This window comes from Electrona antarctica, assembly GCF_951216825.1.
Source record: "Electrona antarctica genome assembly, chromosome: 6".
Taxonomy (NCBI): Eukaryota; Metazoa; Chordata; class Actinopteri; order Myctophiformes; family Myctophidae; genus Electrona; species Electrona antarctica.
This window is the reverse complement of record NC_136811.1, coordinates 20,277,399-20,297,203: the sequence shown is the minus strand read 5'-3', so window position 1 is coordinate 20,297,203 and position 19,805 is coordinate 20,277,399. Positions and strand designations below refer to the sequence as shown.

The window sequence follows — 19,805 nt, the reverse complement described above, 5'->3', positions numbered from 1 at the left end:
AAAAATGTAAATAAAAACAAAAAAGTACGAAGAACAAAAATGTTCAGATAGTTCTAGACAGACAGACAGACAGACAGACAGACAGACAGGCAGACAGACAGACAGACAGACAGACAGACAGGCACGCACGCACGCACGCACGCACGCACGCACGCACGCACGCACTAGCTTCCTAAACAGCCATCCTGTAAAACAGTGGTTCTAAAAGTGGGGTCCTTGAGGGGGTTCTAGGCAGCACTGTGAAGCACTTTGGTCAATCTCGGTTGTGAAAATGTGCTATATAAATAAAGGTTGATTGATTGATTGATAGGCGGTCCAAAAACCACTGCTGTAAAAATTGAAATAAACTAGAAGAAAGATTGCAGGAAGATTGACATTCATCGCTTCTGCAGAGAAGTAAGGAGACAATTGCGAAGGCTTCAGCAACACTAAGACTAACACAACACAAGCTGTTGATGGCAGGGAACAGATGTTTGAGGGAAAGTTGGCATTCAACAACCATTCTTCCTAACAGAAGATCTTTCAAAGGAACTCAGGAGACATGGAATGATTGTCATCCCGTGAAAGACAGACCATTATATTTACACCAGGCTTGCATATTGTCACTGTCGGGCAGAAACCTTGTACAGTATGTACAAAACCTGTTACTTTTCACAAAATAGTGTTCCAATGTTGTTATAAGTAAAGTCACACGCTTTTTCATTAGCCTCGCACCCAGCCTTACTCATATGCGAAGAGAAAAGCCTGGTCACAACCTACGGCAGAGAGTGTAACGGCGGAAGTGTCGGGCCGGAACATCCGTCAGATGTATTTCGCAACACTAGTTTCATTCACAGAGAATGTAAACAGATTTGTGTCAACGTCATTTCCTTGAGCGGTACTTTAGCCTAAATCCCGCTACTTTCGCCGATACACAGGTGCCCAGCGTGCGTTCCCAAAAATGTCTAAAATAGCAAAAGTAGCACAAAACTTGTAGATCAGCAATTTCATTACCTTTGCACAACACTCGCACAACTGATTTTAACTTTGGGCATTAATTTATGGAAGAAAAAAAACCCATATAAAAGGTAGATACAAGGTTTCTGCATGGCATTGACGATAAAAAAACAAAACATCTTTTGATTTTACAGCGCAGAATACTGCATGTCAGAATGCCGGCGTACAAGTGATGGAGATGTGTAGATGTTGTTGACTGTTTCATCACTGCCTCCTCCCAGCACAGAGCCAGATGTTCACCAGCTACCAACTTACCCACTCTGATAGATGTGAGTGCTGAGTGGTCTCACACTGTTCCAAAATGTATGGATCCATGCACGTTATGGCATGCATGTACACACAGGCACACATGCACATGACTTATGATGACAGTGTTGCTTGCATGCACGCACGTGTGCACGCGCACGCACGCACGCACGCACGCACGCACGCACGCACGCACGCACGTGGGCACGCACGCACGCACGCACGCACGCACACACACAGAAGTGTTAATTTATCCAGTTAGAGGGTTAATTTGTTTCAATTTGTACATTCAGAGTTAGATGAACACTCAGGTTTTTACAGTAGGCCCATGCACACACATACTGTACAAATACAAACACCCACATACATACAGTATATAGAAAGACGCCTGAGGGCGAGAAGCGCTGAAAGAACAGAGCTTCTTAACCGTATCACTGCCACCTGGTCACCCGCAAGTACCAACGCTTAACTGCCGACCCGGATTTGCTTGGTTTTAGTGTGATGCACGTCCGGTTTGGGCGTCCATTTTAGATGCTAAGATATTAGCGTCAATTCTAGCGAGCTAAAATGAGGCCATCCTTGCTCTAGAAAACGCCAATGTTCCAATCAGGATCACTGCATAATCAGAAAAGACCTCCGAACATCAGCGTTTTGTCAAAACCATGGAGAGCTCCGTTGACTTTGTTATTCAGCATTTTAGTCAGCCTGTACAAGTAGTGAACGGCACTGCGCGTGCGCGAAACCGGTCTATGAAATCTAGGATCGCTGAAGAAGGAAAGGCCAAGCAAAACAATTAAAAAAACTAAAAAGTTTTTGTGTTAATACGGCACAGTTGAGAAGCAGGAGTTAAACTATTAATCTGGTGTCAGTGAGGTCAAAATAGTTGCTGGCCGGCACCATATATGCAGATCTAGTATGTCAAACCATGTATGGCTATCCAGGGTTTGATGAGGTCAATGTTGTGATCTTCATATATGGAGATCCAGGTGATGATAGTCAGCTCCACACATATTGAGATCCATGTGTTGTACCAACTTGGTTCATTTGCAAGTGTGACTCGTGTTCCGGCAACCACACTGGTTATCATGAGACTGTCACATTGTGTCACAATATGGTCATATTGACATTGCCATATATGGTTGATGTTGATGACATCAGGGATCTCCATATATGGGCATAACAGGGATCGTATTACAGTAGGGCATCGGATGTCAAGTGATGTCACGTGATGTCACAAGGCATGACCATATATGGGGGGTGACGGACTAACGGGGGCGTAACGGACCAAAGGGAAATGCACGTTTTCATAGTAAATGCGACTTGCGGTCGCAACAAACAAACACTCACACACACGCATGTGCGCGCACACACACAGACACACACAGACACACCCACACACACACACACACACACACACACACACACACACACACACACACACACGGTCACACACAGAATGTTGGCAGTCAATTCAGTAAACACTCGCCTTATCCCACACCACTGTAAGCTGCCTCTGATAAATGCCCCTCAAAGATAGAAACGTCACCTGATATGATAAACAGTATGCTGACGTTACATAAAGTGGCCTTATGCTAAGGAGTTGGAGAGATTAACTGTACAGCATAGAGGAGAAAGAAATGATTTTAAGCACACGCACACGCACACGCACACGCACACACACACACACACACACACACACACACACACACACACACACACACACACACACACACACACAGATATATGAATGATACAAAAACACACATACACTGCAAGAACAGTGGTTTTCAAACTTTTTCATGTCAAGGACTCCCAAATTGGCCACAGACCCTATCTCCAAATGTTTTGTTGTTTTTTGTTGTTGAAATGTTTCAGAAAATATTACACATTCTTCACATTTGTTTCAAGATTCGTTTGAAAATAGCAGATCTACAAGATCAAAACGTGTCTCATTGCAACGTGTTGTCAGCTTGCAGATCGACTATTTTCAAATATATAGGTTTCATTTTGCTGTGGACCACTAGAACCCCGTCAAGGACACCTTCGGGTCCCCAGACCCCACTTGAGAATCAGTGTTTTTTGCGCGTGCACACACACACACACACACACACACACACACACACACACACACACACACACACACACACACACACACACACACACACAAAACACATGTCTACAGAAGAAACTTGTTCAACCAAACATTCAAATTGTTTGGCCATACATAAAATAACTTGCTCTATTTAAGTACTACTATGACTTAAGTGATTAAGACCAGGAAAACACTTTGGCTAGATCACAATATTAAGATATCCAAAATCTAGTCTCATATCACAATATTGATTTAATATCGATATATTGTCCTGCCCCTAGTTCCTAAAAACATTCCACACTCTATATGACTCTATATAAACCAGTGAGCAACTTTATCCATCCGACATTAGCCTATACTGTAGTGTGAAAAAATATATATAAAAGGAGAATTACTTATTGCTTTGGACCAGCATTACAGGTGTACAATCGCTATCACGTGAAAAGATGAGGCAATTTGACAACATGACACTGTGGCATGCACCGTATCTTATATTCTCACCACTCGGGTAACGTACTGCACAAACTTACTGTAAAAAAAAGATCTAGTGCAGCATCACTGGCTGCACTAGCCCTGCATTCAAGAGAGTTATCAGAGGCACAGTCTAGTCTAGTTGGACAATGTCGGGTAAAAGAGCCAAAGAAAAACAACATGGATTCCCAGATGGTCCATACGGTGAAGACAACAGTTAAGGAGAGAGAGCACTAAGTCAGTTTAATAAGTACATTTGACATTAGATGTCCGTACATGGCCTCTGAGCGCGGCTCCAATACGTTCCCATAAACATCGGTGGCGGCATGCTCCCTACATCATCCAGATTCCCCTTTATGCCATGAAACTTTGGGGGGCAATTTTACAGAAAAATTACTCTGAGAGGGCTAGTTTCAATTGAGCCTGTTCATATCTTTTCTTCCTATTAAGCATCAAAATGTTCTCTCAGTACGAATAGGGGTACATGGACACCAATGGTAGCCAGAGAGAGGTGATGAGGGGAGGGAGGGAGGGACGGAAGGAGTGAGGGAGGGGGTGGGGAGGGATAGAGGGAGCTTGGAGGAATTCACACATCATATTACAGCAGCTAATCGCAATCCGCAGAGCATCAGCGATATTTTCATCATTCCTGTCAAATTCTACTGACCTGCCTTGGAACGGCTAACAATCTGGGCAATTTATTGGCATATTGGCACAAGGTGATAAGGCTAAAAACAACAGCAGCTAGCAGCTGGCCCTGGGAGATGAGCTGATAACATTGATATGTGCTCCCACACAAAACACCTCCACCGCTATCACCTCTTTCTATCAAACTCTTATTACAATAAAAGTGTATGGGTTTTTTTCTCTCCGCTTTCTGGGAAAAGCCAGGAGGGGAGAAGGGGGATACAAAAAGGGGACAGAAATATAGAAAGAGAAAAAAAATCAGATGTAACGTTTCAGAGACGGAAAAAAAAACAAGGGTGGAAAATACATAATTTATCACTGTATTATCAGGATATCCAGGCAGCCTAATCAAGGAGCACTGAGTGACTATTTTTTGCCTTATCATCCAAAGTGGTGGAAACGGAGAAGGAATTATCAGCCAGCTGCAGATTGCTGGGCTGGAATTTTAATGGTAATAATCGGGTTTCTGATGGTATATCTTCCCCGCTTATCTTTCCCATTATCTGGCCTTATCTCCCCAGTCATCGGACCAAATTAATGGTGCTCTTTCAGCATCGCCTTTTTATCACCGCTCAGAGAGCACCCAAGGGGAAAGAATAAGCAAAATATTAAAATACTGCATAAATCACAATTTTAGATAACGGGCCAATGTATGCAGGAGGGGGGAAAACTGCGCCCAACAACCTTTTTGTCCTTTAGAATGACTGTCTGTGCTGACTTTCTGTGCATTGCATCCCTGGCCTTTTTTCCCATATAGTTCCTGGGGAAAGGGGAGAGAGTATCTAGGCTCCTTATGACCTTTCCATTTGTAACTATAGGCTCGATTCCACTGCTGTACACATGCTCCATATTAACAACATCTTACACATGACATACTAATTCATACAAGCCCAGGCAACAACAACAAGCGTGCACTTTAGTTCTTTTGCTTGACAACAGAATTTGGATGCTATGGGATTGGTTCACAGATGAGTGGGCCCATGATGCCCATCACGTCATTCGATGGTGTGTCTGTGTATTTTTTATTCTGTTGTTGATTGGGAATGATTGCTCCTTGTTTGCTATCAGCACGCACATAAGTATTAGGCTGCTTGATATAGTAAGTAAAAATTATTGTAATTTCCCTCCACTAACTCCAGAGTAAACAAACTGTCTTAAAATGAATTAAAAACATACATAACATAACATAATGCCTTGTATTTAAGTATAAGTTCTCAGTTTCTCACTATTCCAGATGAACAACTGTGACATAAACTAAAACAGAATCCTCCTTATTCAAAATAAATAACAAGCTTCCCAATAACGCTAAAATGGGTTAAATGAAATGTTTAACCCAGACTGAACGCAGCTGATGTTCAGGCATTTCTTTCACTGTAGCTAAAGGTATCGAATGAAAAAACAGACAGACAGCAATTTACTTCAGCCACAAAAATATTTTGAAGTCAACAGAAAAATTGTTATTAAAGGTGTTAAATTCCGTTGTGAGGTATAAATAGATTCAAACTTAGTCGACTGTCTGAAAATAAAAACATAAATGACACACATGCTTCCTATAATGCTGTCTTGTTCCACTGCTGTCATGAACAAAATGCGCACGTGAACACATGAATCCTTGGATGACATGCAAATACACACATACACGCATGCACAGTCGCGCACACACACACACACACACACACACACGCACTATCGCTTTCTCTCTCTCACTCTCTCTCTCTCACACACACACACACGCACACACGCGCACACACACACACACACAGACACACACACACACACACACACACACACACACACACACACACACACACTCACTCACTCACTCACTCACTCACTCACTCATGTACATAACTATACGTACACAAACAGTGAAAAACGCTGCCATAGTTTGGAATTACACATAGCTCAAAGCACATAGTGTACTGTAGTCATTTCTCGTTGTAGATGAAAGTCGTGACTCGTGAGACCATAAGGAGAATGATATTTTCTCCCATAGAAACCCAAGGCAAAAACTTGTTCATAACTGATTATAAAGGTGTCACTATAATACGGTTACAGTATTAAAACAAATTAAGTAATATTTGTTGTATCCACACAAACCTAGCAATCTTACATTTTTGAAAAAAGTTATGAAATACTACTAATCAATAACATAAACTTTCAAAATGGGGTAGATCATATTTCTCAAGTGTTCAAAAATATCAAGTCACTGGATTTCAGGCTCAATAGTTCTTTTCATGAATTAAATTTAATTCATGGCCTTTCTCTCAAAACTGTTTATTAAGCAAAAGTGTCTGACTGTCTGTCCAACGAAGATGATTTGTTGACAGGTTAAGTGCTACATTTCCCCAGAGTGATGGTGTTTCAATTAAAGTAGCCTAGTAGGTCAAAAAATATTTTATAGAAATGCAATACAATAAATGTGTTTTTTATGAATATGGCAATTAATTTATTTGAGGAAAACTACATTGTGTGTGTGTGTGTGTGTGTGTGTGTGTGTGTGTGTGTGTGTGTGTGTGTGTGTGTGTGTGTGAGTGAGTGAGTGAGTGTGTGTGTGTGTGTGTGTGTGTGTGTGTGTGTGTGTGTGTGTGTGTGTGTGTGTGTGTGAGAGAGAGAGAGAGAGAGTGGGAGGGAGGGAGAGAGACTCCATGGAAGTGTGTGAAGAGTTGGCATCATAATTATACGTGTGCTATGTGTGTACATCTACTGCATTTAAATTATAATGTATTATACTAAAGCAATATCAATAGTTATTAACAAGCCTATTATAATTCATCACTTCTGCTGCCGTGTGTAAACAAAAATAGCTCGGACATTTCAGTCAAGCAGAACAATAACTCATTCTAGCAAAAATATATGAAACTTACTTACACAATTGACTAAAATTAAATAAATACAATTAAATATATGAATTTCCTTTCCCATAAGTTCAAAGCCAATAAAACTTTTGCCACAGCATCTTCACACACCCGTGTTGGTCTGCATTGTAAACGTTACAACAGTATCCACTTCAGTTCAGTTCAGGCGCTAGAATAGCGAGACGGCTACATGCACATGCATGACAGGCAACACTTTTCACTGGCAACATTTCAACGCTCTTTACCATCGTCAATAATATCACAGCAACCTTCATTCTAACTCAAACAAAGCTTTGTCTGGTATATACAGCAAGCAACAGCGGCAATAGTGAGACAGTGCAAACTTACGTTTGATTTGCCTGGGGTTGCTCTGCTTCCTTCGGGACATGCCTGCTTTGTGGCTGGTCAGTGTATCCAGGTGTAGCACTGACAGATCGATAGCTTTTGGTTCATCCAAGCGCCGGTATACGTTTGTGATGGAAATCGAGAAAGAAAGGGGCGCGAATTCTCAACACTCTTTTACACACAGTCTATATCGCTCCGTCTCTTTCTTTATCTTTCTCGTCTCTGGCTGGCACTCTCTCACTCTCCCTCACACTCTCTCTCTCACACGCGCGCGCGCACACACACATACACACACCCTCCCTGCCTCTCGCTCACTCGCTCTCTCTTCAGTAGTGTCTCCGAGATGAGGCTGCACTTCGCTGCGATCCGCACGGACTGACTGGGGAGGTGAAAGCGTTTCGCGCTTTTGTTTGAAGATAAGGTTTGTGCCTCCCCGGGTACCGTAGCCCCATCTTCTGAACTTCACTTGCTATACTACTTTATTTCTTCTCATTCATTAATAATAGCATTATTTTTAAGTGACTGACAGCCGGTGGTCAACGTGATGTCATCACAATTGGACCAGTGATGCAAAAGTAGTTACAGCTGTGTTGCCCAAAGGGGCTCAGCCGGCACACTGGTCTGGAGTGAGATGTTAATGACCTAAACTGACTTGACCTTTTGGCTTTTGGCACTAGCCAAAAGAAGTATGCAAAAAAATATATATTCATAGGATACATAATTGTAGTCTATTAGTTTTTTATTAACACAACATAAAAACATTAAAAATAGATATCTGAGATATTTAACAATTTAGCTATTTAGCTATGCTACATTTATTTAAATTGTTGGTCATCACATGTAGGCTAATTTGAAGGTATCAAAAATGTTAAAAAATGTATTAAAAAAAGGGAGAGAAAATAATATCCCAGATTGTTTTTGACTGCCCCATGTTTTTGAATAATCACCCAAACTGGGAAATCACCTTGTTCAATTAGCAAGTTGTCCTGCGAAGTAAGACAAGCAAGTGGCCTGTGAAATTATCTTGTAACCCAATTCCACAAGTTTTGGAATGAAGACCGAGGGTACAGAATAATTTATGGAGCACACGGGTCAGCGCTGGTTCACCTTGAGGAACGCAGCTGTCTTCTGCATGAGCCTGTCTCCTCCTCCTTCACTTCCCATCCTCTGGGGGACTAAACTTTCCTCTCTGGTCACATGGTCCAAACACAGGACAGTGGTTCTCAAAGTGTGGTCCAACTTAAGGCTTCATATCTCGGCCTTTAAAAAAAACAAGCTCATAACAGGTGACATTGCGATGTGTTGTGAGATTGTAGATCTGCTATTTCTGAAAGATTCTGAAATAATATGGCACAAACTCTTTTCAAATGGGGGTCCGCGGACAATGAAAAAAGTTTGAGTACCAGTGGGTCATAGGAGAGCAACACAGTCATAAAACATTGCATTATTTCAATATCCCTGACCTCAGTATTACATTTGTCATACCATTAGCAATAGCACTATGATAACAAATAAAAACAAAGCAAAGACCTGGTAAACAAATAAAATCTGTGTATATTATTGAGGTTCTTTCTTCTCTGTTGTACTGGATACATACAATAAAAATGTCTATCCTATAGTTACAATTACATTGTAACTGTAGATTGTAAACATTAACCTACTGTAGGTGATCAATAAAAAAAACAACAGACATTCTCTAAAATTGCTTTCTAAAACAACCATAAATAGCATTTACCGGCCATATTAGGAACCCAGCACCGAAATCAATAATGATTTGTGGTTTGAGCAACAAACTGGAGAGTCAAATTGCCAACTGAAGATTAATTTAACGCCACTCCTAAATCCCCTGAGACTGGAGTATGGTTCTTCTCTGCTGTTCCTGAGCCCCAGTGGCTTGTTTGAAGCACTCTTTGATTGACAGGTACAAATCTGTTCGAGGAAGAGAAAGACTTTTTTTTTTCCTCCACCGGTTGGACCAGATGGTTGTGATAATTAACATGATACTGTTTCCATCGCAGGGGAAATCACTGACACAAGGTTGGTCATATTAATAGGTTAACCCATTGAGACCTGGAACGCATCCATGTCACGTTAGCGTTTAACCACATTAACCATTAACCCATTTTGGGGCGGGAACCCCTTTTGGTGTTTTAAACATTGTTATAATTTAGCTATTGAAAAATAGCAGATCTACAAGCTCATAGCGTGCCACCGAGTGGCGCGCTATGAACTTGTAGATCTGCTATTTTTGAAAAATGGTTAAAATGTGCCTCAAATCTTTCCGAAAATTGTCATGATTTAGAAAACTTTTTTTTTTTAAATTTCGACGTCAGGCCTGAATGGGTTATGGTATACTGTACGGTGTATGCTATGGAGATGCTGCACAGTGCACTCACATAATCTGATTACAGGGGAAAGGTTGATTCAATGTGATGCTAAATCATTTGATTATGAGCTGCCAAGTCACATTTGGGGAACGCCACTCACTGGCAGGGGTAAGAGAAACGAGGCATCTGCTGCTGGCTCATAATGTGCATTCTTAAAGGAAATAGGTTTGAAAACATTGCATGTTTCTATGGCTCATTGTTATGCCTGAGAGAAGTGATCTGGGTAAATACATGTCAACATGTCTATTACCTGTACAGCTCATTCACATGGGTTTACAACTTGAGAAACATTTTGATGGCACTTGAGTCTAGTGTCTAGACGTTAAATGGGTGGCAACCCTTTTGTACTGGCCTCGTAATTACTTCAGTGACAGAACTGTCATAAGCAGTGGCTGATTTGTTAATATTTAACAAGGGGGAGGGGTATGCGGGTGCATAGGATTGTCTTGGTTTTACACCTAAATGCAGCTGTTAATTAAGGCAATGTAAGCCTATTTTAATGATTTGTTTTAACAGGAAGGCACCAATACTCTGTCATTCCCCTTAAATTTCTCCCTGGCTGAAATATTATATGATAATAACTGCCATGCAATTGCATAGTGACAATCATAAATATATATATATATATATATATACTCATTATTATTATTATTATTAGATAGATTTTAGATGCTTTCGCCTTTTTTCTTTTTATTGATAGAGAGATAGATGAAAGTAGGCTGACAGGAAATGGGTAGAGTGATGGGGGGGTGACACGCAGTAAAGGCTGTCGGGATCGGGAATCGAACCCGCGGCACACTGCCAGACTGGATTATCAGCCAAGGTGCCCAGACAGCTATGCCAGCCGCCTGGGCCTATGGAACACATTTTACTACATACTGTACATATGTACTGTATATACAGTATGTGTATGTCTAGTAAAATTAGTTGGATGTTTTCTCACTGTAAATGTATTTAACTGTATGTGAATTGGGGAAACAATCTTCTTTATTTATATATTGTAGTGATACAGAATCAATCATCATGTGGGTTACACTGAACACAGAACTGTACTGTGTGTAATATTTAGTGTGGTTAGACTATAGTTATTGTCACACTTTATTATTATTTTTCTGGAGTAACCTACCTAACTTCCGCTGTGATTGGCCGAGCTTTGCATAACGTTTTGTAGTAGCTAATTGGCTGTCGTTGGTTATGTAACCAATGTATGTTTTACAATCGTTTATAGAAGACTAAACTATTCAAGCATTATAGAACATTTCAAATTACTTTTCAAGAGAGTCAAGAGAGTCAAGTGGGAGGGGCCTATGTAAGCGACTGCGGCAACCACACTTTGCTATGGAAGAGAAGTAGAGTTCTCCATTTCCTCAGTTTTTGGACGATAGTCAGAAAAATATGAGCCACCTGCCCTGGATGACCCATACCTAGGTTGATGTGTGTAAAGTGTCACAGATGTCCAGTGGCTGTAGTAATCACAACAACTCTAACTCTATTCTTGAAGAGCAGCATCAGCACCATGAGTCTGCCTGCTATAGAGGCACTCTCTGGCTGCTGGGGCTTGGCTCCACTCCCAAAGAAGAGCAGTGTGTGTGTGTGTGTGTGTGTGTGCGTGCGTGCGTGTGTGTGTGTGTGTGTGTGTGCGTGCGTGCATGCGTGCGTGCGTGCGTGCGTGCGTGCGTGCGTGCGTGGTGCGTGCGATGTATGCATGTGTGCGTGCATATTACTATATTTGTGAGGGCCGAATATCCCCACAAGTGTAGAAGATAGTAGAAATTGGGTGAGACAGGGTTGGAAATAGTCACTGTGAGGACAATGCTCCTGGTCCTCAGAGAAAATAATTGTTTTATGGTTTTACAAATTTACAATTAGAAAAAATCTCAGGTTGGGGTTAGGATTAGGCATTTAGAAGTCAGGTATAGAGGTTATTGGAGTGAATTATTGGAGTTATTGGAGTGAGTTATTGGAGCCTGAATTACTGAATGTTTATTTGCACACGGGTATCACACACTGAAAATAGCAGATCTACAAGCTCCCAACTCGCAACAACTTGAATAACTCTTTAGCATCTTTTGTTTTAAAAATGGGATTCATATTCAATTTTTATCCTAAAATATCATTGTCCTCGTAAGTATAGTATAACCAATGTGCGTGTGTGTGTGCATGCGTGTGTGTGTGTGTGTGTGCGTGTGTGCATGCGTGCGCAAGTAGAGACAGCTGGGGTGACACTCAAGGCCAACGTTGCCTGTCCTTCTGGAAACAGTGGTTACCAAAAAACGTCATTGCTAGAGGACTTTGGAGTTTGGACTAAATGTGTAAAAAATAGTTCATATTTATTGTGTTCATATTGTGTTTATGCAATTTCTCAGGTGCTACCTGCATTTTTTAGCGCAGAACATGTCCTTGAATGACCCTATAATTGGACGTGTCTTGTGTGCACTCCACGGACCCGCAGGTCACCATGTGACCCTCCAAAGCAGAGAATCACTTGAACGTCGATCTACAAGTTCACAACGTGACGATGTACATCGGCTATTTTCACTATTTTAAAATGTTTTTCAAAATAGCCCCTTTGTGTAGAGGGAACCAAGAGCAGGCCAAGTACAGTTGTAACTCAGGTCCATTTCACTTTGGGGTGGCCAGTTGAATGGTCATAGTTGGTCATATTGGCCATGAATGAGCCAGAGGCCCTGATTGTCACATGCAGGTATAATTCCAGGCCAGGACAGCAATGTGTCAAAATGTCCCTTAGCAAGACACTTAACTGCTCCCCTCTGTGGTGCAGCGATCAGCTGGGTGAAGCTGAAAACGGAATTTCCCCCACGGGAGAAAGTAGGCCTAATTATTATAATTACTGAGGAGTGGTACAACTTGTTTCAGCCTGGCATCCATATTTTGCTCATGTAGTAAGGAATTGTCAAAAATAGTCAAAAACATTCAAATTGTTTTCTACATAAAAATAAATAGTAAAAATACCTGACCATAAGCTCACAACGCGTCGCAATGCAAAGCATTGTGAACTTGTAGGTCAGTTATTTTTGCTATTCATCATACGAGAAGTAATGCTCAGCTTGTGTCAGATGTAAGAAGGGGGGGAACCATACAGTGCTCCAAAGGAAATCATAATAATTACATTTCTACAGCACACCGATACTTTGTGGCATTGTCGTTGATTGAATAGCCTACTGTACTTTATTAGTCAGAAATGTAAACAGCATGTGGTACAGTAAGGCATTAAGGCTAAATGGATAACACAAAAAGGTCTTGGGGACCTGTTTCCATTGTGGTCCCATTCAATTCATCATTCATCGTGGTGTTGCTGTTCTTATTGTTGTTGTCCAAAAACACAGTGAGATGATGGCGGTGGTGGCGGTACTGCTGCTTGGTGATGGTTGTGGCTGAGTGCCCCCCCCCCCCCTCTCTCCAGCCCCCATGCAGCCAGCAGTTCCAGCAGCAGTGTGCAAACAGATGTCTGAGAGAGTGCCCATTCCTGCTGGCCCTGCTGCCAAAATCACCCGGGGCCCTGGAGGCCTCACCGCCAGCTCTGTCCAGGGAGGCTCCACTTGCCTGCCACACCACCATCCAGATTCGCTCCCCTGTTTACTGGAAAGATACACAGTCTTTTCCCCCCTTCAGTTGGGTCTTGTGATAGCAGCCTGCTTTGAAACAAAGCATAACAAGCAACAATATGTGCACAGAAACGACACACGATCTTCAAAAGAAATTCAATCGAAATGCCACACAACCCCAAAGCATCTTAAGATTATGGACCGAAAATGTTAAGACTGGGGAAGTGATGTAAGTGCAAAGAGAGGGGCGGGATGAACAAACTCTGCTCCTCCCAACGGGAGCATAAATCTGCAAATAAAGGCTTTTTGTTAACCACATGATCCCTAGTGTCCCTATGTTGGGCAAGTCATAATAGGAAAACATTTGTGACAATAGAAGATCTACAAGCTCACAACACGTTGCAATGTGACAAAATGTGAGCTTGTAGAGCATTGTATGGGGCTATTTTCGGCAAAGAGATATGTAGACTAGGGAAAATGGAGGTGCCCAAGCACAGACCCCTGGGGGACCCCGGTCAACAAAGTACAGTATATAGGGTTTTACTTATAGCAAGAGGAGAGAAACATGGGGCAGTATATTCTTATTGCTAATCTTAATAATAACTTTTGATGTGGTCAAAAGCAGAGATGTGATGCCTACTAGGATAACCAACTTGCCTTTTTGGGGATTAAAATAATTAAAAACAATTTCACCAAATGACAAAATGTCATTGTGTTGAGACATAGATGGGGAATGCAGCCTCTGTGTCATTACCCTGAGATGACCCCAGTGTTGGACCGGTACTGTTTTTTACATTTACAATATTATTCAATATTCTGTTTTAATATTAAAATTTCATCAGGTTATCATTTCATAATTTGAACTTGTCTTTCCCTAATGCATACTTTGCCTTTTAAATCAAAGCAAGGAGTATAGCATTTCCTTCACTTGCATGTACCATTTCCAATATAAATGGTTATGGATTTATGCATAGGTGAAAGCTCTGGTAACATTTGAAGTGTGTTCATTTCAAAATATATGTCTATATTAATAAATAGAATAAATTAGCATATCCATTTGCTATTAATCACACTACAGTATTCACATGAATATGTAACGAAGTCTAGTATATTTTAACAGATTAGTCTTCACTTCAGTAATTGCAGCTGACCCATATGCCAATATTGACAAGTAACTCCCAGATAAAATGTTGTTATACTTCATCAATAATTATTACATAAATTAGGTCTAAATTATACTAGGTTATTTGTCCATCTTCATTAATAGCATGATGATGATGATGATGATGAAGCATTAGGCTTATTCTGCAGTAGCTGTCAGTCTGCTCAAGTCCCATTCCACAGTAAAGGGTAAGTAATATTCAGTACATTATAGGCTATATTATAGTCTTGCTATTGTTTGCATGCCTATTTTGTCAGTTTATACATGAGCACCTCATGTGTTTTGACATTCTTCATTTTTATGAGGTCAAGTAATTTATATTTGATTTGTATGATTGATTCCCCCCCCCCCCACCCACCCCCCCTTTTTATATGTACACTGGTAACTGAAGACCCCGCATCTAAACACAGCAGCATAATACAGTCTGCTGGTGTATTTTATAAGTGTGTGTGCTGGTTTATTACATATGCAGAGGCATCAGTGCACAGCAAGATGGAAAAATGCGTCAATATATTCACAGAAAGGCAGGCCGTAGACAGCTCAGAAAATAAATCTACATCTGCCAGGCTACATGCAAATAGCAGAGCCAGCCTTAATGGTGAAACCATCGATGAAAACAGATAAAAATATTAAATATTCAGACATTCCTTTCACACAGTATCAAAAGCGTCCAGATGTGGGAAGCTGGAGTTGTTATCGTGAAGCCAACGACAGGCATTGAAAGAAATTCCTCTGAATTTCCAACCATATAAAAGTATTTTATGGCATGCAAATAAATGGTAATTTTTGACTATGGAGAAAAAACATGCCAATAAACCCTATCATTTGGGACTAAAACTCCACAAACAGGAGACACTTTCAATTTGCTTTGCCTGTCTCCCCGCGTTAGATGCTTGCGATTGCCGCGAAATTAATCCATTTAACAATCTGTGGCTTAAATTTAAGGATTTCCAGTTTTTTAGAATATCAATAAGTTCCAATTGAAGAGAGGATTCTTTTGCAATTCAGGCATGTGCAGGCGATAACAGCAGAGTTGGCATGAAGAGAGGCAAAGATGGATTAATTATGCAGAGAACATGGAAATTCTGCTTATCATCGCTTAGCAAAGGAGCCCAGCTCACATAATCAGAAAACGAGGATGAAAAAAATAACAATGCAATGGCACCTTCCAGCCCATCATCTTACAAGTTAGATTTTTCCTGTAATTAAAAAGTAACATACAATTATATTCATATCTCATATGCAGACTATGAGTGGGTGTATATTAAATAATTGCATTGGGATATAAGGGTTGAGTAAAAAAAAAAAAGGGCAGAAAAAAATAAGTTAAAAAAATCTTGTTTCACCAGGGTATAGCTCCCCTGGGTTGGATTGAACTAGGCCTACTTAGAAACCAAAAACTTAAATTATCTTTGGAAAGCAAACAAAGACAATGGCAAAGAAGAGAAGATAGAAAGCTATATTACTGTGTTTTGAAACATGCTCTTGGTGCATACTGTGTATGCATTTTGCAAATGAGAATAGTAATGTCTAAAGGCAGACTTTGTACACTATCCCCTCTGAGGATGTATGAGATATACAGGATGTACAGTATGTGTGTATACTGTAAATGTTTTTCTCTCTTTTCTTTTTGTTTAGGTTTTTGAGGATCTGAATACAGCCTGCCATTTAGCAGAGTATATGATCAAAGGATTGTGGTTTACTAGAAACCAGTAAAAGGTTTAAATAACTCCTGTCTTCTGGGGCACTGCTGCAAAAAAGGTGGGGGCTTGCCACTGCACCTGTCTTCGCATCCAGTAGTAACACATTCAACCTTTAATAGAAGTCACACAATAAGCTGTGCTGCACTGTTACTTCTCCCCAAGTCGAAACTATTTGGACAATTATACAAATAGAAGTCGCTGCCGGGTGGATGTACCACGCAGCTTTGTGTTATAACTGGCAGATGATGACACATGTAGGCAAATCCCTACTTATGAAGACCTTTCACTGGGTAAGATCCTCATAGGACCTTTCTTGCAAGTGTTGTGAGCCACATGTTATTGATCTAGCAATCCTCATTTGACCTACAGTATGTTAGAATGCACTGGCAATCCCTCATCAAATACATTCATTATTGATTGATTTTATTTTGTACAAACTGCAAAACGGGTTTGTTTTAAATAAATAAACAAATAAATTATATATATATATATATATATATATATATATATATATATATATATATCGAGGGGGTTCATGCCGTGCTCAAGGGCACATTCATATACCCAAGGGGTTAATATGCTGCATTACTATTCAGTGTGTGCAAGACCCACATGTCATTCGCTGATGTGGCAGTCAGCTGACCAATAGAGCGTCGCAGTCCCGCCCCCTACCAGGGCCCAGGAAATTATTTTCTGACATTTCAAAAAGTATTTATTTAAAGACCTTTTAAGCCTCGTACAAAGCCAACTCTTGTCGTGACAAATCATGACAACAAACACAATTTTTTGGGCCTTACAAATAATTAGAAAGAAGAAAAAAACACTATTTTGGTTGTTTTTCTCCTTTGTAATTATTTGTTTGGTCCAAAATATTGTGTTTGTTGTCACGAGTTGTCACAACTCGAGTTGGCTTTGTCCGTGGCGTAACCGTCTTTAAATAAATACTTTTTAAAATGTCTATGGGGATGCATTGGGAATCATTTCCTGGGCCTGGCGTCGTCATGAAAGGGGGCGGGACTGCAACGCTCTATTGGGCGGGCTATAAAGCTCTCTAGACCTAGGACAACTCTAGACTGCATGCTCTTCCTGCCTTCCTTCTGCTATGGTTCCTGGTTGCTGTTATGTGATGTTTGCTCCCACCACCACCCCAGCACCACCTGCCACCATCTCCCTGCTCTTAATGTTTAATGATGGTGTTCGATTGTGCCGAGCAGGGAGAAAAATTTAGCAGAGCCGAACGCCAAGATAAAATATTATATGCACACTTGTATTATATATATATATATATATATATATATATATATTTATATATATATTCTGTTGCGTTCAACAAATTATTTTGGCAATACTGAAGCCTATATTGTTTCATGTGCTATTTAATGTTATGCTGTCCTGTTTCCATGTCCACATTTTACAGTTGCATTTCCAAGATAGTTAAAGAGTTAGTGGTGATATACGGTATAGTCTATCTAGCCTAACTCTTTCACAATCATCAAATGCTACAGAGAGTCTGTTACTCCTCCTCGCACAAGCTGTGAACGAAGCTGTCATGTATATGTTATGTTTGTAATTTCCGGTCACGAGAACATATTTATATCATTGCTGTTGGACAGAAACCTTGCATGTCCAAAATGGTTACTTACCTACTTTTAAAAAAGAATCTGTGTTCCAAATTTGTATCCAATTTAGTTATTGTTTAGTAACAAGCCCCTGTTAATACCCTGTTAAAACCCACACAGACAGACTTAACTTTGCTACTTTTGTTTGACACTGTAGTATGACAAAGTAGGGGGCGGGCATTACTTTACAGGGGAAAAAAACATATGGAGACACAGGGTTTCTTCCCAGTGACGACAATATTAAAAATATTCTCTTATACAGTATGTAGACTCTTAGAAGGAAGCATTTGAAAAGTGTTTGAGCCAACATTCCGTCTCGAGAGACTTGTAGTATAGCATCAATTAAATGTAAACTATGGCCAAACGACAGTATAATTCAAATTCATTACTGTACATCTCTCATGTTGGGCAGTCCTACTTTTGGAGAATTATGGACATACTGTATCATTTCACTGTGTACTTCACCATGACTCTCTCAGTTGACCCAAAGAAGTAAACCCCCTAAAATAACTCAAATCAGTCTTTTCATCCGAGATCCGAGAGCTTTCCAGTTCGCTTGCAGATTCCAGCAGCTTTTCAGACAGCGCACCTGTTGCTCGAGCCTTGATTCCGCTTTTTGATCAGAGGGCCCTTTGACAAAAGGAGGGAAGAGGAGAGAGAGGCAGCTGAAAAGATCCTTATCGAATGCTCTCCGCACTGGACAATGAATTTTCTTCCACAATTCAAATGTATCTGCAGAATGCTTGAGTGATTCATTACAGCAGATTCTGAAGTGTGACAAAGGGCCTCAGAAATGAGTGATGGTATCTTTTTGCTGATTTCATTTCCCTGATCCCCCTTATCCCCCTGGCCTGTGTACCTCTATTAATTAGAAAGCAGGGATTTCCACTCATCAACTGATGGGTTTCATGCTTTGCTCTGTCACAAATCTCCTGCCCGCACTATCTCTCCCACCAACCCCATGGCCGCCTTGGAATGTACTCTGGTGCAGCTTCAATCTTAGGTGAAAGTCAGGGTGGCTTTAGCGATTCATAAATATTTATAAACCGATTAAGAAAGCCCGATTAAGAAAGAATAATAAAGTTATTATAAGACAGTGATTGTTACCCTTGAACAGTGCTATATGGGTGACTTCCTGAGGAGGGGAAATGTGATGAAGGGCTCCAGCTACCCCATTGCACTGATGTTATGAGTTAACTGTCCCTTTCCACCGTTTCAGTGATGGAATATCATGACCATCAGTTTATTAAAATTAGAATTGTGTTTTTGTGAGCACTTTAGAAATTGTTTAGCTGTTGGGTCATCAAAACATTCATAACACATACCGTAGAGTGCACACTGTACGGTCAACAATCTTGTATAGTCCCAGCAGTTAACCTGCAACTTTTGCAAAACAAACACTGCAGTATTATAATGCTAATGGAGTCATCAAATAAAAACATTACATTCCAACTTGACACATTTGGGTGCAACAATTTCTAACTGTGTATAGACTATATTGTTTCACTTATAGTAAGCTGAAGGCAATCAATATTGACTTGGTCTACAAGATTCGCTACACCACCAAGATACCCAGGTACCTGTCAAAATACTTCCTTAATGTCAACGAAGTCCACACTCACAACACCAGAGGGAGTTCAACAAACCACGTGCAACCAAGTTTCGTCTCAAAC

General features: G+C 40.6%; 1 protein-coding gene across 1 annotated transcript in view; it reads right to left on the bottom strand.

The window, feature by feature from the left end:
• Positions 1-7,738, bottom strand: part of zfpm2a (zinc finger protein, FOG family member 2a) — a gene marked incomplete at its 5' end in the record, with an annotated part of 151,274 nt that extends 143,536 nt beyond the window's left edge. Inside the window, one exon of the mRNA XM_079503022.1 lies at positions 7,699-7,738. Coding sequence (XP_079359148.1) covers positions 7,699-7,738 — 40 coding nt within the window. The remainder of the gene's footprint in view (positions 1-7,698) is intronic.
• Positions 7,739-19,805: the final 12,067 nt, after the last annotated feature.